We start from the raw sequence: 19719 nt of genomic DNA, 5'->3' as shown, positions 1-19719 counted from the left end.
GTAAGGCAGACAGACATTTTGGACACTACCTGATATGATGGATTTCTGAGACCAACATCTGGTGCCTAAACAGAACCAAGGGCACCCTATGGGGGAGCAATCGCCAACATACTTATCTCCCATTCGGAACAGACCCCAAGGTGCACCAATCGTCCTATAGGACCCCTTGGAGGTAAATATTTGTTGCAGTCTATCTCACCAGCAACAACAACATGTACAAGAACTTAGCTTCTTGTTACAGAGTCAGGTGTTGCAACACCTGAGACAGAGATAAGGAGGCTGGTTGGTGAGATAGGGAAACTTTGTCTTTGGTATCCCGAATGAGGAATGTTTCATTTACGTGACTGAGAAAAAAGAGGACAAACTTTACATCTTTAACCCAGAGCTCCAGTATAGATATTACAACTATGGTTTCAGTGCCGTCATGCAGTGGAAAAAAATGGATCTAAAGTTTTGGCAGGGCAACAATTGACCACAAAACCTTTGCCTGATTATGATCAGTTCAAAATTATTCCCCCCAAATCATCTTTAATTAGACTTTCAGCTCCTCATGGAGAGGTTAATTCTTCTGCTTCTCCATGGTCAGAGGAACAATTAGCAAAAGAGGGGGGGGTATAGAAGATACATTTTATGTCTGTTCACCTAATTTGATTCCACAAGATCATGAAATAATTGGCTTAAAGGATTGTTCTTCCTCTATCCCTCTCTGCCCCCCTGATCAGAAAAAGTTTGTCTTCATTGTGCCTGCCGTTTTGTCTATTCTTTCAGCAGCGGCCGCTCTAGGAGTGTTTTCTATGGTTATGGGTAGGCTGCCAGACAAAGTCTGAATTTTTCAGATGAATCATGAACCATCCAGTACCAGCTCAATATTTTCCACAATTTGGCCTCTGATTTGAAAATTGATAGTTAAGGATCTTGGTGGGAAAGCTTTTGGGCTTGGTTGCACACAGGCCTATTGGAAATTGTCCAACATTATTTAGTCATTATTTGTGCTATTTTGATTGGTGGGTGCTGTTTTGTTCAGTGTTTTCCCTACTTTGCAAAATATATGTATCACAGCTTTTTGTCCTGAAACCCTCTTCTGTACTGCCTCAGGATCAGGTATATGCCCTATATAAGTAATTGTAACGATGTTTCTTTTTTGATTATGATTCTTTTACTAACCCCTCTTACGATGCCTTGTCTAACAAAATAAAAAAGAATGAGATGTAGAGGTTATACAAAGGTTATGTACAGACATGCGCAGCAAACTGCCATGATCACAGTAACCGGTTACCTCAACATCTATGACCTCACCTAATTAGTAGCCAGATAGTACCATGAACTATTGTGTTTTGTGAAGCCTCTACCCTGTCTGGGATGGTCTTAGAAATTGACAAGGAGAATGTATCAATAAGATGCTACCTATGCTCTTGCTTTGCTTGTTGAAACTGTATAAAAGCCAAATAAACTCTGCGTAAGGCAGACAGACATTTTGGACACTACCTGCTATGATGGGTTTCTGAGACCAATAGAAAGCAACATCCCGTTCCTCTGCTGCCAATGACTCTGGCCTCTTCTGCAAGGGCAGAGACCAGCTTTGGGTTCATCTCTTTCCACCATGGTTTAGAGCCCTTTCCACAAAGGGAGACAAAGTGGCCCAGACAAGGGAGCTTGTATCTCAGCAGGTGCTAGGTTTCTGAGCCCATCGTGAATATTCTCTAGTTTTTCACTATGAAGAGATCTAAATTCATCTCAAGACTTTTCTCTCGCTTTCTTTTTTTGTTACAGTCAAAATTTTAATTCATATATAAATATTTTGAAGACAGTGTATTGTCCGGGCATTTCATTTTACAAAAGAAAGAAGGAAAAACAACAACAGATATACTAATAGTAATAATGATAATACACATAATTACAACCATATTTATAATTATATTAGCTTATTTAGGATCATATTGTACCAGCATACCTATTATTATAAACAACATTCATATTTTCCTTACATATACTAATTTCTACCTCTTATCACTAACCACAGGTAAAACCTATTCCACATTGAATAGTACGCTGTATCTCCTTTTATCTTTTATTTTCAATGTCAATCTGTCCATCTCTGCACAGTACAATATTTCTTGAATTATGTTTTCATCTGGTGGGGTGTTCTCATTTTTCCAATATTGTGGAAACACAATTCTCACTGCTGTTAATACATGTAGCGTTGAGCATTTGGTCTGTTTATCATAACTTTCTGGTATTATGCCTAATAAAAATATTTCTGGCTTTAAATCAATATGCTGCTTATTCATCTTTTTATTCTTCTTCCTCTTCTATTACCTTGCTATTCTCAGTCTTTTTTGGGTCCTTCTGCCCTTTTAGGCTGTAGCTCTTCTCTGCGTGAGAATAGGTGATCTGGGAGCTGGAAGACCTGTTCACTTAGATCAAGGGTCAGCAACCTTAAACACTCATAGAGCCACAAAGGTCCTAACTGGAAGCCCCCCGTTCAATTCTGGAGCTGTCTGGAAGTCCGGTACCCCCACCATAGAGTCTCCTCCTAGCACAGCATCCTTTTTCCTCTGCCGACCGGAAGTCTCCTCCTAGTGTTGCAGCAGATTGAGGTTTGCAATCTACTTACAAAAGACCAGGACTTGATACCACGAAGGTGAGAGAAACAGGTTTATTGGATGCATCGAGTTCAGCATGTTCACACACCAAAATCTGAACTGCCTGGGCTCTGCCCAGGATCCTACTTTTATGCCGTGTTCCACACTCTGCATTCTCAAGGCGTTTCCATACACGAGACAAGCATGACATTTCAAAAAGCAGAATTTCATTTGGAATGTTACAGCAAAGTACATAGGAAAAATACAAGAAAGAGCAGTTCCTATAATGTCTTAAGCTGTCAGCAGTTTTTACCTCTGTTCTATCTCTCACCCACGCCTGGCTTCCTGTGCCCCCCTTTACAGGATCTTGCCACACTGTTCAGCCCTTTTTAAAATACTTATGAGGAAGTTGGAGAGAAAAGTTCACTCCAGCTAAAAGTCAACTTTGGGACTCCAGGGCACTAGAATGAAAAGCCAAACTAATATGAATTTATAAGGTCCATTCTATTAAGACCACCTAACCTGGCCAGCCACTGGTGGGTTTATCTGTGCAACCCCTCCTGCATCACTAGCATGGTGTCTTTTTTCCTTTTACCGACTGGCGACAGGGAGCTGCAGCAGAGGGATGAAGGAGCCATCTGTGGCTCCAGAGCCGTGGGTTGCTAACCCCTGACTTAAACTGAGACTCAAGAAGGGCCAGTCTGTTCAGTTAACCTTCTTCAAAGAAAGTTTCATTCTAAGAGGGCAGACAAAAATAAGGAACACTTTTCTGCCTTTCACAACATGTGATACCTTTGTCAAGATATTTAAGAGTTTTCAAGTCGGCTAAATTATTTCCTTTCTTTTCTCTTCTTTGACTCCAACCCAGCCACAAAACAGTCCTGTGAGAATAAAGTAGCTCAGAGCTGTTCCATGTCTGACCATAAGAGGGCAGCTTTCTGAAAAAGGTAAGAAAATAGGACCAAACTTGGTATAGGGAGAGGAGCTGGCAAAAATCAGAGGCGAGCTTCAAAAACGGAATGGAGTTGGGCAAAGGTTGCAGAGAAGAAAATTCCAGAAGAATTTTCCTAATGACTCCCTAGGGAAAATGTCCTGGCATGTTGCTGAAATCCCCTTTTTCCCAGCTGGAATATTTCTCTTAAAAAGAAATAAAATGATTCAGTTCTGGAAGAAATAATTATCTTATTATTAGCTATTAATATCATATTAACCTTTTATCCGCAAGGGTACCCTGGATCCTTTAGTTCCTTTAAGTCCACATCTGAAACAATACCCAGGATATGTTCAGGTAAAGCCTTTTAAGATGTCCTGTGAAGTCTGGTGAAATGTTGTATCTTCCTCCTCTTTGCTTCCCTCATGTTCCACAATCTCATAGCTGCACAGGAGGCAAGAAAAATTCCAAAGGTATCTTTTAATTTATAATAGGTAGAAGTTCATCAGATTTCTCTATCAATATGTAAATGGTTTCCTTCTGTCTTCAGTTAGATTGTGTTCAACGTCATTCCAAAATATCAAATCCAATCTTTATTATCATCATAAGCCAGTATAAGGAGGGCGAGATGCAGTCAATTTAAAAGCATAGAAAACTCACCAGAATTTACAGTAACAAAAAAGAGAAAAAAGTGCAAACCTAGATGATGTATAGGATGTATGTATTAAAACCGAAAATACATATAAAAAGCAAGCTTTAAAGAATATAAAAGCAAGAGTAAGAGCATTAGATGAGCGTAGGGATCTTTAAAATATGATTATACACATCCAGAAGTAGAGAGATTGTGATCATTTCAAAACAAACCATTTGTAGGCAAAGATCTGGCTTCACTCATTCAAATGGAATTGTTCTGCAGACAGACATTTTAGCTGGAGTCTTCGGTGACCTTGAGGAGATTGCAAAAGAAAGAATTGCTAAAAACTACCTCTATCATCTTCTAGTAATTGGGGCTTCCACTTGAATTATTTATTTTATAGAAGGCAACTCAGGGTCCAAGTCAGCCTTTGAACAGATGAGATCTGAAAATAATGTTGTATTTTAATTGGAAAGTTCAAAATATACCACCATCTTTTGATAGTTTAGCAGTTTCTCTGTAGCAAATCAAGGTAAGAATTGCATATATGCTGTAAGTAGTCTTTGATTAATGACCATTACTTCAGTTTGAAGTTATTGTAGTGCCGAACAATTGGAACTTATGACTGGTCATCTCCGCACTGTTGCAATCATAAACCTCAGCGGCCCTTTCAAGAAAGCAGAACTCTTGAAACAGGTAGCATTTCAAAAGGAAGTTTTATTGGGAGACAGTGATAGCAAAGAGAATAGGCAGGATCTAACGTTCCTGCACTAGAACGTTAGGTTAAAAGTTGTTGGTCAAAACCCTTCCCTGCTCAGTCTTATGTTCATTTAAAGCAAAAATCGTCTTCAAAATGGATTCTATATGATGTCTAATTACTTCATACCAACCCATTTTTAAAAAAACCAAACACGTACCCCAGTGGTGGGATTCAGCCAGTTCTCACCTATTCGGGATAACCGGTTGTTAACTTTCTAAGCAGTTCGGAGAACTGGTTGTTGGAAGAAATCTCTTTTTGTGTTTTTTTTCCATTTTACAGGGTTAATCTTGTATGGAAGGCAGGAGTAAATATTCTGGTGTTGTTTCTAGTCTCATCTTTATTGCCCTGCTTATAGAAACTGCCTCTCTGGTTAACCCTTATTACATTGTAACAACTAAGGCGAAGTGCCCATTGACCTGAGTGACATTGAGTTGGCCACGCCCACATAGTCACATAACCGAGCCACACCTACCCAGCTGGTAATTAGGGCTGAGAACCGGTTGTTAAATTATTTGAATCCCACCACTGACGTACCCCCACCAGCAAGGAAAAGAATACATTGCAGAATACTTACTTTTCTCATAATTTCTCTGACAATACAGAGAGTATTCAGGTTATGACGCGTACCCTGTAATGGGATTAATGGGCTTCCAGTTAAACCAGTGGGAGACGTGATGGCTCCCATGTATCTTAACTACATAAACTGCTAGCTTTATTTGACCTACACACATCTGTCTCTGTGTGGATTGATGAACTGAGGAATGAAATAAAAACATATGAAGATATTAGACCTGGAACTTTATCTAATCCTTGGCATTTTGGAGGTAATTAAACCCTTGCCTTGTTGGAACAATACTCAGAGTTACTGTTATAAGCTGTTAAATGACATATGGATAAAAAAAAGTATGTTATTGAATGACTACTTTTTTTTAAAAAAGATTTGTCTTAGGCCTAGTACTCTTCAACATCTTCATAAATGACTGATTAGGGTATATAAGGGGAACTTATCAAATTCGCAGATGAAGTTGACAGGCTTGAACAATGGGCCCATCCAACAAAATGAAGTTTAACCTGGAGAAAAGCAAAGTTTTTAAACTTGGGTAGGAAAAACCAAAGGTACAAGTTCATATTAAGCAAAACCTGGCTCAAAAACAATAACTTGAGAGGGACCTTGGTGTCATAGTGGACGATCACTTAAATATGAGGCAGCAGTGGGGTGTGTGTAGCCAAAAACGCTAATACAATCCTTGGTTGTATAAACAGAGGCACAGAATAAAAATCATGTGAAGTATTAGTACCACTATATAAAACCTTAGTAAAACTTGAAGGTCCCTTCCAGTGCTACTCTGATTGACTGATATACTGTTCTCTGATTTGACATTTTGACAAATAGTGGTTTTAATATTGGGGCTGATCTGTTGAACTAATATGACGGCTGTAATTTCATATGTGTTTTAGTAATATCTATGGTTGCAAATAAATATTTAAATAAATGTGTAAAAAAGCCAATAATCTTTTGGTCCCTAATAAATATGATTTATAATAGACATCGTGGCAATATTTGAATATGCCAGTTGTTTTAATAGGATAGTCCCATCTTTTTGAGTAGGTTTGGTGTCCACAAAATCTCTACATCATATAATTAAAGTCAATGTCAAAAATTCTCACTTTTGCTTTTTGGTTGCCAGTTCTGCTGTGCAGGGGAGCAAACTCCAGCAAGGGGACTTTGGCAAGCCCTTGGCAGTTCGCAGGGTTGAGTTGACTTCCGCTTCGTTCCCCCCCACCCAATTTGTCAGAACTTTGTGACTGTTATTATTTGTTATTTTTAAGGACTACATTTCCCAGAAACCTCCATGGCGTGTTTTCCTTCGGGCTATAAACTGGGAGCCAAAGTCCAGGAGGCGAAAGAAGCACGGCAAGTCTGAGCGGGAGCAAAACGAAGCTTTCTCCGCTTTAGCAAATTTCCTGTGATGGCGGCGCGCATTCTGGTCTTGCCTTCCCCCGTCTGCCTGCATGACGATCCCGTGCAGGTGAAGATCGAGGGCCTCTCTCCGCTACAGGAGGTCACCGTCGCGGCCTCTTTGGAGGACGAAAGCGGCCACCTCTTCCAATCGCGCGCGTACTATCGGGCTGAAGGGAACGGAGAACTGGACCTCAGCTGCTCCCCGTCGCTAGGTGGGAGCTACTGCGGGGTGGAGCCCATGGGCTTACTGTGGGCGCTGGAATCCACGACGCCCTACAAGAGGCTGAGTAAGAGGAACGTCCTCACCCCGTTCTGTGTCACCTACGAGGTGTACGACGGGCGCGGAGTCACCGGCTCGCTCCTTTGCACCTGCCGCAGCGAGAGGCACTTCGTGGCCGAAGGCGTGAAGAGGGTGCCCGTGCGAGAAGGCCGGCTCAGAGGCACGCTTTTCTGCCCGCCCGGTGAGTTGGGCTGAAATCCCGGGGGTCGCGGGGCTGAGGTCTCTGAAACGAACCCGCTTAGGAGGGCTGTGGAAAAGCGGGAAGAGAATGAATTGACTGGAAACAATTTCATCCCTAAAGGTAGATGATTGAAAATACCTGAGACAAACACACATCTCTCCATCCCTGGAGCTGCTTCCCTTCTAGGTTCCCAAATTCTACCAAAACTAACTTATCAAACAGCAGCATTAAATCAAAATAGTTAAAATAAAGACTTATTCTAGATCTGAATAAAGAAGAATTCCAGCTCAATAAAACTCGGAATTCTGTTTCACAACTGGGTGAGACATTCTCTGATATCCATTTATCTTGAAGCAAAGGCTTCACTAGAAGTCTTAAACCAGGTCTGTCCAGCATTTATTCCACAGGTGTGCTGGATAGCTCTAAATCTCTAGATGGTTTGATTTGGGTGTCTTAGAGTCCACCAACTGTTGGAGAACTGGGAAAGGGTGTCTTAAATTGTAGGGCTGGTCCCTGAATTTTCCTTCCAAAAGTGTCAGCCTGTGTGGTTTTATATTCCTGTAAAGCCCTGTTCTTTTTCGTGTCCTTTTTTAGGTCCTGGACCTTTCCCAGCAGTTCTGGACTTGTATGGAACTGGAGGGGGACTGGTGGAATACAGAGCAAGCCTTTTGGCAAGCAGAGGTTTTGTTACACTGGCACTTGCTTTTTTAGCTTTTGAAGATCTCCCAGCTTTCCCAAAGTTCGTTGACTTAGATTATTTTGGTGAAGCAATAATGTTCCTGCAGAAACAACAAAAGGTATGGAAGCAAACTAAGATCATGGGTGATGGAGCATTGACCTTTGAGCAAGAAATAATTTGGTGCTTTTATAGTTTTGTAGTGCAATGCAGTTAATCTGAAGTCTTGTTCCAATGGAAAACTTAAGTTGATACTGAGATTCATAAATGCAAATTTATCTTAAGCTGATGCTGAAGAGGTTTTGGGTTTGGTTCCAACCTATGTTGCAAAAATTTCTATTTGGCCACCCTCCCTCCACTTAATGTTCTCCAAAATTGCTGTGTATTTTGAATGTTATAGTTGCATACCATCTGGAGAAAAGGAAGTTAGGAGATAAATTTAAATTAATGGAGAAAGAATGGATATGGATATTAAGGTAATCCTTCTCCTGTGGTTTCAGGTTAAATCTATGAAAATTGGAGTCCTGGGACTGTCTCAAGGTGCAGATCTCGCTCTTTCTTTAGCTGCATTTTGGCCAAACATCCAAGCTGCTGTCAGCATTTCTGGCACAGGGTTAAATGCTTGTTTCCCTTTGAAAGCGGAAGGACACATCATTCCACCCCATCCTTTTGATTTGGGCAGGGTCAAACCTACTGATGTTCCGAATGTACTAACTTTTGCTGAAGGAATGGATGATCCCAAAGACCCATCGACATGGCCATGCCGCATCCCTGTTGAAAAGTCCTCAAGCAAGTACCTCTTCATATGTGGACAGGATGACAGAAACTGGAAAAGTCAAATGTTCTGCCAAGAGGCTGTTAGCCACCTTCAGCAGAATGGACGTCATGTGGAGTTCTATTGCTATCCTGAAGCTGGACACCTCTTGGAGCCCCCTTATATGCCCTTGTGCTGTATTTCACTTCACAGGACACTTGGGAGCCTTGTAAACTGGGGCGGAAAGTGGAAAGAACATGCAGAGGCACAGGAAGATGCCTGGCAAAGAATATTAGCCTTTTTCAGACAACACTTGCTGGAACCAACTTTAAAAAGTACTTTGTAGGGTGCAGTTGCATTGGGTTGTAAGAAAGGCAGAATTGCTCGTACGCCTTTGATTGTCAGTTGGTAACCAAGTTAAACTCAGAGTGATGGTCTCTAGAAAATATATTTTGCCACTTTCAGGTACACCAATGGGGCACCACAATTTTCATTAGTTTGGGGAAAACTCGTCCAGCTGGAGACCCTTAAGCATCTTACACATAAATCATATGTAATAAACGGATCTATCCCTCTCTCCAATCAGTTGCAGTTTGGTTATTTCATATTGATAGACTACAAAACCTGATTTGCAAATTGTTTCTGTGGACTAGAGGTAAACAATCAAGATGTATTAGATGTTGTCATGCTTTCAGTGGGCCCATACAAGTCAATTGCATATGCATATACAACCCAGCTGAATACAGTTACCATACCCCATAAACAATTTATTTCCACTCCCACCTCGATACTACATACAGATTCTCTTCCAGCTATACATCTTTGTATTTGGATATTCAAGGTTACTCCGGTAATAAAATCCTTAAACTACTGCCACAAATGTCATTAGCAATGTAATGGTTTCAGGCCCTTCTACTTTTAGGAAAGCTGTAGAGGTTATACAAAGGTTATGTACGGACATGCGCAGCAAACTGCCATGATCACAGTAACCGGTTACCTCAACATCTATGACCTCATTTAATTAGTAGCCAGATAGTACCATGAACTATTGTCTTTTGTGAAGCCTCTACCCTATGTGGGATGGTCTTAGAAATTGACAAGGAGAATGTATCAATAAGATGCTACCTATGCTCTTGCTTTGCTTGTTGAAACTGTATAAAAGCCAAATAAACTCTGCGTAAGGCAGACAGACATTTTGGACACTACCTGCTATGATGGATTTCTGAGACCAACAGAAAGCAACATCCCGTTCCTCTGCTGCCAATGACTCTGGCCTCTTCTGCAAGGGCAGAGACCAGCTTTGGGTTCATCTCTTTCCACCATGGTTTAGAGCCCTTTCCACAAAGGGAGACAAAGTGGCCCAGACAAGGGAGCTTGTATCTCAGCAGGTGCTAGGTTGCTGAGCCCATCGTGAATATTCTCTAGTTTTTCACTATGAGCGGTTGAGAGATCTAAGTTCATCTCAAGACTTTTCTCTCGCTTTCTTTTTTTGTTACAGTCAAAATTTTAATTCATATATAAATATTTTGAAGACAGTGTATTGTCATTTCATTTTACAAAAGAAAGAAGGAAAAAAATAACAGATATACTGATAGTAATAATGATTATACACATAATTACAACCATATTTATAATTATATTAGCTTATTTAGGATCATATTGTACCAGCATACCTATCATTATAAACAACATTCATATTTTCCTTACATATACTAATTTCTACCTCTTATCTCTAACCACAGGTAAAACCTATTCCACGTTAGATAGAACGCTGTATCTCCTTTTATCTTTTATTTTCAATGTCAATCTGTCCATCTCTGCACAGTCCAATATTTCTTGAATTATGTTTTCATCTGGTCGGGTGTTCTCATTTTTCCAATATTGTGGAAACACAATTTTCACTGCTGTTAATACATGTAGCGTTGAGCATTTGGTCTGTTTATCATAACTTTCTGGTATTATGCCTAATAAAAATATTTCTGGCTTGAAATCAATATGCTGCTTATTCATCTTTTTATTCTTCTTCCTCTTCTATTACCTTGCTATTCTCAGTCCTTCTGCCCTTTTAGGCTGTAGCTCTTCTCTGCGTGAGAATAGGTGATCTGGGAGCTGGAAGACCTGATCACTTAGATCAAGGGTCAGCAACCTTAAACACTCATAGAGCCACAAAGGTCCTAACTGGAAGCCCCCTGTTCAATTCTGGAGCTGTCTGGAACTCCGGTACCCCACCATAGAGTTTCCTCCTAGCACAGCATCCTTTTTCCTCTGCCGACCGGAAGTCTCCTCCTTGTGTTGCAGCAGATTGAGGTTTGTAATCTACTTACAAAAGACCAGGACTTGATACCACAAAGGTGAGAGAAACAGGTTTATTGGATGCATCGAGTTCAGCGTGTTCACACACCAAAATCTGAACTGCCTGGGCTCTGCCCAGGATCCTACTTTTATGCCTAGTATTATTATTATTATTAGGCCTAGTCCTCTTCAACATCTTCATAAATGACTGATTAGGGTATATAAGGGGAACTCATCAAATTCGCAGATGATGTTGACAGGCTTGAACAATGGGCCCATCCAACAAAATGAAGTTTAACCTGAAGAAAAGCAAAGTTTTTAAACTTAGGTAGGAAAAACCAAAGGTACAAGTTCATATTAGGCAAAACCTGGCTCAAAAACAATAACTTGAGCAGGACCTTGGTGTCGTAGTGAACGATCACTGAAATATGAGGCAGCAGTGTCTGTGTGTAGCCAAAAAAGCTAATACAATCCTTGGTTGTATAAACAGAGGCACAGAATAAAAATCATGTGAAGTATTAGTACCACTATATAAAACCTTAGTAAAACTTGAAGGTCCCTTCCAGTGCTACTCTGATTGATTGATATATTGTTCTCTGATTTGACATTTTGACAAATAGTGATTTTAATATTGGGGCAGATCTGTTGAACTAATATGACGGCTGTAATTTCATATGTGTTTTAGTAACATCTATGGTTGCAAATAAATATTTAAATAAATGTGTAAAAAAACCAATAATCTTTTGGTCCCTAATAAATATGATTTATAATAGATATCATGGATATATGAATATGCCAGTTGTCCCATCTTTTTGAGTAGGTTTGGTGTCCACAAAATCTCTACATCATATAATTAAAGTCAATGTCAAAAATTCTCACTTTTGCTTTTTGATTTCCAGTTCTGCTGTGCAGGGGGGCAAACTCCAGCAAGGGGACTTTTGCAAGCCCTTGGCAGTTCGCAGGGTTGAGTTGACTTCCGCTTCGTTCCCCCCCACCCAATTTGTCAGAACTTTGTGACTGTTATTATTTATTATTTTTAAGGACTACATTTCCCAGAAATCTCCATGGCGTGTTTTCCTTCGGGCTATAAACTGGGAGCCAAAGTCCAGGAGGCGAAAGAAGCGCGGCAAGTCTGAGCGGGAGCAAAACGAAGCTTTCCCCGCTTTAGCAAATTTCCTGTGATGGCGGCGCGCATCCTGGTCTTGCCTTCCCCCGCCTGCCTGTATGACGATCCCGTGCAGGTGAAGATCGAGGGCCTCTCTCCGCTACAGGAGGTCACCGTCGCGGCCTCTTTGGAGGACGAAAGCGGCCACCTCTTCCAATCGCGCGCGTACTATCGGGCTGAAGGGAACGGAGAACTGGACCTCAGCTGCTCCCCGTCGCTAGGTGGGAGCTACTGCGGGGTGGAGCCCATGGGCTTACTGTGGGCGCTGGAATCCACGACGCCCTACAAGAGGCTGAGTAAGAGGAACGTCCTCACCCCGTTCTGTGTCACCTACGAGGTGTACGACGGGCGCGGAGTCACCGGCTCGCTCCTTTGCAGCTGCCGCAGCGAGAGACGCTTCATGGCCGAAGGCGTGAAGAGGGTGCCCGTGCGAGAAGGCCGGCTCAGAGCCACGCTTTTCTGCCCGCCCGGTGAGTTGCAAGTTGCACGGGTGGATGGGCTGAAACCCCGGGGGTCGCGGGGCTGAGGTCTCTGAAACGAACCCGCTTAGGAGGGCTGTGGAAAAGCGGGCAGCGAATGAACTGACTGGAAACAATTTCATCCCTAAAGGTAGATGGTTGAAAATACCTGAGACAAACACACATTCCTCCATCCCTGGAGCTGCTTCCCTTCTAGGTTCAAGGCTTTACTAGAAGTCTTAAACCAGGTCTGTCCAGCATTTGTTCCACAGGTGTGCTGGATAGCTCTAAATCTCTAGATGGTTTGATTTGGGTGTCTTGGAGTCCACCAACTGTTGGAGAACTGGGAAAGGGTGTCTTAAATTGTAGGGCTGGTCCCTGAATTTTCCTTCCAAAAGTGTCAGCCTGTATGGTTTTATATTCCTGTGAAGCCCTGTTCTTTTTCGTGTCCTTTTTCAGGTCCTGGACCTTTCCCAGCAGTTCTTGACTTGTATGGATTTGGAAGCGGACTGGTGGAGTACAGAGCAAGTCTTTTGGCAAGCAGAGGTTTTGTTACACTGGCACTTGCTTTTGTAGCTTTTGAAGATCTCCCAGCTTTCCCAAAGTTCATTGACTTAGATTATTTTGGTGAAGCAATAATGTTCCTGCAGAAACAACAAAAGGTATGGAAGCAAACTAAGATCATGGGTGATGGAGCATTGACCTTTGAGCAAGAAACAATTTGGTGCCTTTATAGTTTTGTAGTGCAATGCAGTTAATCTGAAGTCTTGTTCCAATGGAAAACTTTAGTTTATACTGAGATTCATAAATGCAAATTTATCTTAAGCTGATGCTGAAGAGGTTTTGGGTTTGGTTCCAACCTATGTTGCAAAAATTTCTATTTGGCCACCCTCCCTCCACTTAATGTTCTCCAAATTCGTTGTGTATTTTGAATGTTATAATTGCAAACCATCTGGAGGAAAGGAAGTTAGGAGATAAATTTAAATCAATGGGTAAAGAATGGATATGGATATTAAGGTAATCCTTTTCCTGTGGTTTCAGGTTAAATCTATGAAAATTGGAGTCCTGGGACTATCGAAAGGTGCAGATTTCGGTCTTTCTTTAGCTGCATTTTGGCCAGACATCCAAGCTGCTGTCAGTATTTCTGGCTCAGGGTCAAATACATATTTACCTTTGAAAGTGAAAGGACACATCATTCCACCTCATCCTTTTGATTTGGAGAAGGCGAAACCTACTGATGTTCCGAATGCAGTAAATTTTGCTGAAGTAATGGATAACCTCAGTAACCCATCGACCTGGCCATGCCGCATCCCTGTTGAAAAGTCCTCAAGCAAGTACCTCTTCATATGCGGAGAAGATGACAAAAACCTGAAAAGTCAAATGTTCTGCCAAGAGGCTGTTAGTCGCCTTCAGAAGAATGGACGTCATGTGGAGTTCTATTGCTATCCTGGAGCTGGACACTTCTTGGAGCCCCCTTATATGCCCTTGTGCTGTATTTCATATAACAAGACACTTGGGAGCCTTTTAAACTGGGGCGGAAAGCGGAAAGAACATGCAGAGGCACAGGAAGATGCCTGGCAAAGAATATTGGCCTTTTTCAGACAACACTTGCTGGAGTCATCTTTGAAAAGTACTTTATAGGGTGCAGTTTCTTTAGTTGTTAGTTGGTAACCAAGTTAAGCTCGGAGTGATGGCCTTTAAACAGTATATTTTGCCACTTTCAGGTACACCAATGGGGCACCACAATTTTCATTAGCTTGGTGAAAGCTCTTCTAGCTGGAGACCCTTAAGCAGCTTATTCATAAATTGTTTGTAATAAAGCAGTGGTTCTCAACCTTCCTAATGCCGCAACCCTTTAATACAGTTCCTCATGTTGTGGTGACCCCCATTCATAAAATTATTTTCATTGCTACGCTATTACTGTAATTTTGCTACTATTATGAATTGTAATGTAAATATCTGATATGCAGGATATATTTTTATTGTTATAAATTGAACATAATTAAAACATAGTGATTAATCACAAAAACAATATGTAATTATATATTATGCAATATTTCTTAATATATCTATATATTAAGAGAATATATTTTTCTCTTTCTCTCTCTTTCTGTTTCTGTCTCCGTCTGTCTGTCTGTCTGTCTGTCTCTCTGTGTGTGGTTCTTTGTCTCTCTCTCCCTCCTTCCCCCTCTGTCTCTCTCTGTCATTCTTTCTCTTTATCTCTCTGTCTCTCTCCTCCCTCCCCAATCTCTGTCACTGTGTGTGTGTGTGTGTGTGTGTCACTCACTCAGTCTGTGTGTATGTGTGTCTCTGTGTCTCTGTTCCTCCCTCCCTCCCTCTCTCCCATCTCTGTCACTCTGTGTTTCCCTCTCTCTCTCTCTCTCTCTTTCTCTCTCTCTCTCTCTCTCATCGATATGCTGCTTATTCATCTTTTTTTTCTTCATCCTCTTCTATTACCTTTCTATTCTCAGTCTTTTTTGGGTTCTCCTGCCCTTTTAGATTGTAGCTCTTCTGTGCGTGGGACAGGTGATCTGGGAGTTACAAGACCTGTTCTCTTAGGTCAAAGGTCAGCAACCTTAAACACTGAAAGAACCACAAAGGTCCTAACTGGAAGCCTTCCTGTTCAATTCTGGAGCCGGCTGGAAGTCCGGTTCCCCCACCATAGAGTCTCCTCCTAGCATGATGTCTTTTTTCCTTTTACTGACTGGGGATGAAAGAGCCATACAAGGACAGCTTTCTGAAAAAGGTAACAAAATGGGACCACACTTGGCATGGGGAGAGGAGTTGGCAAAAATAAACAGGCCAACTTCAAAATTAGAATGGATTTGGACAGGGGTTGCAGAGAAGAAAATTCCAGAAGGATTTTCCTCATGCATCGCTTTGGAAAATGACCTGGCCTGTTGCTGAAATTCCCCTTTTCCCAGCTGGTTGTGTGATGCAGAACAGGGCATATGCATCCAGCCATGTGCTTCCCTGTGCACATATGTATACAAAGCCACATGTAATACCAGGAGAAAACAAACATACAGATGGGTGTACTTTTTCTGTTTGGGCCTACATAAATAGGCAACACATGTACACAACATGGATTAGTCACTAGAGAAAATGTATGCAGGTAGCTGTATGAAACACCTTATTTCAATACAGTGAAGAAAACACCAGATAATCCTTAAGACCACAATTGATGACAAAATTTATGTTGCTAAGTTAAGCGAATCTTACCCCATTTTACAACATTTACAACGTCCAAAGTGTGCATACTCTGGGTCATAGAAAGTGTGCCCTCTGTGTCATTGTGCTGTCATGTAGAATAATATCCCTCTGAGATTGCCCGATCCTGTCCATTCTAGAAGGCCACGAGGAATTGGCTGTTCTCCCAGGCATAGAGGCCGGTATATAACAGCAGTTCCAGTGTGTGCACCTGCCAGCAGCACCCACCCCCAATGCACTGTATACCATGCTCATATGACTGTATTAACATGGCGTGCCTACTGCACCCTTTAGCACCTATTCTCTGCTCAGTCACCCTTGTGCTATGCCACAGCACCTGCTTGCCTGGGATTTGGTACTTCCTGCCAGCTTTCCCATGAATCTTGCCTGTTGGAAGCTGGCAGGGAATTGCAAGGGGATCCTCACTTAACAACAGCAATGAGGACTGCTGGAATTGTGGTTGCTAAGAGATGAGCTCACATAACATTGCTGTTTACAACCATATTACTTAGAAATTAGAACTCCTAATTTGAGTAGAAATTGCACTCCTAATTAATATAGTTAAGCGAGGACTACCTTGCTCATGTTCATTTAAATCAAAGACCGTCTTCAAAATGGATTCTATATGATGTCTAATTACTTCACATCCATCCTTTTTAAAAAAAACAAACACGTACCCCCGTGGTGGGATTCAGCCAGTTTGCACCTATTCGGGAGAATCGGTTGTTAACTTTCTAAGCAGTTCGGAGAACCAGTTGTTGGAAGAAATGTTGAGGTTATCACCCGTACCCTACAATGGGATTAATGGGCTTCCAGTTAAACCAGTGGGTGACATGATGGCTCCCATGTATCTTAACTACATAAACTGCTAGCTTTATTTGACCTACACACATCTGTCTCTATGAGGACTGATGAACTGAGTAATGAAATAAAAACATATGAAGACATTAGACCTGGAACTTTATCTAATCCTTGGCATTTTGGAGGTAATTAAACGCTTGCTTGTTGGAACAATACTCAGAGTTACTGTTATAAGCTGTTAAATGACATATGGATAACAAAAGTATGTTATTGAATGACTACTTAAAAGATTATACCACAAGGTTTTGTCTTAGGCCTAGTACTCTTCAACATCTTCATAAATGACTAATTAGGGTATATAAGGGGAACTCATCAAATTCACAGATGAGGCTTGAACAATGGGCCCTCTCCAACAAAATGAAGTTTAACCTGGAGAAAAGCAAAGTTTTTAGACTATGTTTTTTTAGTTGAAGAGCTTAAAAATCGTCAGCTACAGTTCAGATGGGAGGCACCAGTTGGACTATCATTCATCTTTGAGTGGCAAAGATACCGTCTTATATCAGTAGGGGAAGCTCGAGACTTTTACCATAATATCTTGAAGGCCGGACATCCTGCCCCACCAGGGCCTAGAGAAAGAGAACAAGAAGGACAAGATAGACAGCAAACTACACAACTATCAACAAGGATGGATCATCTCTCTCCCTCAGAAGTACAAGGCACCAAGGAACAAAGTCAATACCGTGTGATTACCAGACGAATGGGTCAACAACTAAAAATACAAAATCAACTAATTACCAATGATTTGTTTTCTAGGGTGAAGAAGATAAAGATATGTGCCAGAGCTTCATCAGTTCATAACCCAGTTTGGATGGAGTTGGGAGGGGTGACGCAATCAAGAAGGGGTTGGGAGATTGAATGAAAATTTATTCAGACATGTATAATATATTAATGAATTAAAAATGGTTAGCAGAATACTTTGTTTTTAATATGAATAAGGGTACATCTATGGACTGAATGTACAGCTGTGGAGAGTGATTTGACTTTGCACTTAATGACTGTAGTTGGGTTGTCGGTGGCGCCATGCTGGAGGAGGGAGGACTTGCCTATAACCCAAGAGGGGACACTTGGGGTCACAGATTTAGCTGAGATGGCTAAAATACCTACATATCGTAAGCACCAATTAAACGAGAGAAATAAATGAGACTAGGTAAAATGGATTGATTATATACAAAATAAATATGGATAAACGAGATGGGGAAAAACGGATTGATTATATTCAAAATAAATACAGGACTAAGAAATTCCAGATAGCTTATGATTAACACCAGGACTGATATAAACTGTTTAAAGTTAGTTTAGCAAGGAGGAGCTAAGCTTGATGTAAAGAAGTTATCAATTTTTCTATTCTTTTTTCCCCCCAATATATTTTAGACTGTTTTCTTTTTTTTTTAGATTTACACCGTTTATGGGTTCTGGGAAGTCGGGGGAGGGAAGGTTGAGTGGAGGTTGGGTGGCAGGGTAGGAGGGAGGGAGGTTTGACGAGGGGTGTTAAATTCTAAGGTAATATGATTGCACATGTATACTGTTTTCCCTTATGTTTTCTTTAAAACTACGATTTGTTAAGTATATTGTTATGGAAGTACAAAAACTATCAACATAGATTGGAGTTGGCTCAGAAGTGGAAATACACCAATGAGAGAAAGAGTGGGAAACAGAAGGGAGATGGGAAGAGAGAAAGATGAGAGGGTAAGGGGGGAAGATGAGGAGGATAAGGAGGAGCGGAATGTAGAGAGAAAGATGGGATAGGAGAGAGGGTAAGGGGGGAAGATGAGGAGGGTGAGGATAAGGAGGAGTGGAATGTAGAGAGAGGAGAAGGAGAAGGGGAGGGAAGGTAGAGCAGGAAAGGATGAGGGAGGGAAGATAGGAAGAAGGAGAGAGGTAGAGGAAAGAGGTGTATGGAGAGCAGAAGAGCTAACAATGGGCTTTTGTCTTTCTTTTTCTTCTTTTTTTTCTTCTTGTTTGGGCCTTGATGATTTATTACTATATGATACTGGCTATGTATAGTATACATGTGATTGTATGTTATGAAAATGGAAATAAAAAATATGTTTAAATAAATACATGCAGCATTGAGCATTTGGTCTGTTTATCATAACTTTGTGGTATTTTGCCTAACAAAAATATTTTGCTAGGCAATATCAGCAACCTTAAACACTCAAAGAGCCACAAAGGTCCTAACCAGAAGCCCCCCGTTCAATTCTGGAGCCAGCTGGAAGTTCGGTACCCCCACCATAGAGTCTCCTCCTAGCATGGCCTCCTTTTTCCTCTTCCAACCGGAAGTCTCCTCCTAGCATGGTGTCTTTTTTCCTTTTACCGACTGGTGACAGGGAGCTGCAGAAGAGGCATGAAACAGCCATCTGTGGCTCCAGAGCCGCGGGTGGCTAACCCCTGATTTAGACTGAGACCTGACTCGAGAAGGGCCAGTCTGTTCAGTTAACCTTCTTCAAAGAAAGCTTCAGTCTAAGAGGGCAGAAGTAAATAGGGAACACTTCTCTGCCTTTCACAACGTGTGACACGTTTGCAAAGATATTTAAAAGTGTTTTCAAGTTAGGTAAATTATTTCCCTTCCCTCCTTTGACTCCAATCCAGCCGCAAAACAGTCATGTGAGAATAAAGTAGCCCAGAGCTGTTCCATGTCTGGCCATAAGAGGGCAGCTTTCTGAAAAAGGTAACAAAATGGGACCAAACTTGGCATAGGGAGGCTGTAGCTCTTCTCTGGTTGAGAATAGGTGATCTGGGAGCTGGAAGACCTGTTCACTTAGATCAAAGGTCAGCAACCTTAAACACTCATAGAGCCACAAAGGTCCTAACCAGACCCCCCCCCCCCGTTCAATTCTGTAGCTGGCCGGAAGGTCCTTTCCAGTGCTACTCTGATTGATTGATATATTGTTGTCTGATTTGACATTTTGACAAATAGTGGTTTTAATATTGGGGCAGATCTGTTGAACTAATATGACGGCTGTAATTTCATA

At 41.4% G+C, this 19719-nt stretch overlaps 2 protein-coding genes across 2 annotated transcripts; both read left to right on the top strand.

The window, feature by feature from the left end:
- The first annotated feature begins 6837 nt into the window (after nucleotides 1–6837).
- On the top strand, nucleotides 6838–9770 carry LOC148049698 (acyl-coenzyme A thioesterase 1-like). The gene is made up of 3 exons (XM_087724933.1): nucleotides 6838–7331; nucleotides 7926–8128; nucleotides 8508–9770. Exons 1-3 carry the CDS (start codon nucleotides 6878–6880, stop codon nucleotides 9105–9107), a joined length of 1257 nt encoding a protein of 418 aa, XP_087581059.1. The 5' UTR covers nucleotides 6838–6877; the 3' UTR covers nucleotides 9108–9770.
- Nucleotides 9771–12119: 2349 nt separating this feature from the next.
- LOC148049697 (acyl-coenzyme A thioesterase 1-like) lies at nucleotides 12120–14465 on the top strand. The gene is made up of 3 exons (XM_087724837.1): nucleotides 12120–12688; nucleotides 13136–13338; nucleotides 13718–14465. Exons 1-3 carry the CDS (start codon nucleotides 12235–12237, stop codon nucleotides 14315–14317), a joined length of 1257 nt encoding a protein of 418 aa, XP_087580963.1. The 5' UTR covers nucleotides 12120–12234; the 3' UTR covers nucleotides 14318–14465.
- Nucleotides 14466–19719: the final 5254 nt, after the last annotated feature.

The sequence above is a fragment of the Thamnophis sirtalis genome, unplaced genomic scaffold (assembly GCF_051295495.1).
Source record: "Thamnophis sirtalis isolate CommonGarterSnake01/CBP01778 unplaced genomic scaffold, rThaSir2_p1.2 scaffold_1, whole genome shotgun sequence".
Classification (NCBI taxonomy): domain Eukaryota; kingdom Metazoa; phylum Chordata; class Lepidosauria; order Squamata; family Natricidae; genus Thamnophis; species Thamnophis sirtalis.
Note: the sequence above shows the minus strand (reverse complement) of the source record. Positions and strands in the feature narration are given on the sequence as shown.

Coding starts and splice junctions, on each gene's coding strand:
- LOC148049698 (XM_087724933.1), top strand. CDS start 6,878: ATGGCGGCGCGCATTCTGGTCTTGCCTTCCCCCGTCTGCCTGCATGAC. Junction 7,332..7,925: donor CACGCTTTTCTGCCCGCCCG/GTGAGTTGGGCT, acceptor GTCCTTTTTTAG/GTCCTGGACCTTTCCCAGCA. Junction 8,129..8,507: donor TCCTGCAGAAACAACAAAAG/GTATGGAAGCAA, acceptor CTGTGGTTTCAG/GTTAAATCTATGAAAATTGG.
- LOC148049697 (XM_087724837.1), top strand. CDS start 12,235: ATGGCGGCGCGCATCCTGGTCTTGCCTTCCCCCGCCTGCCTGTATGAC. Junction 12,689..13,135: donor CACGCTTTTCTGCCCGCCCG/GTGAGTTGCAAG, acceptor GTCCTTTTTCAG/GTCCTGGACCTTTCCCAGCA. Junction 13,339..13,717: donor TCCTGCAGAAACAACAAAAG/GTATGGAAGCAA, acceptor CTGTGGTTTCAG/GTTAAATCTATGAAAATTGG.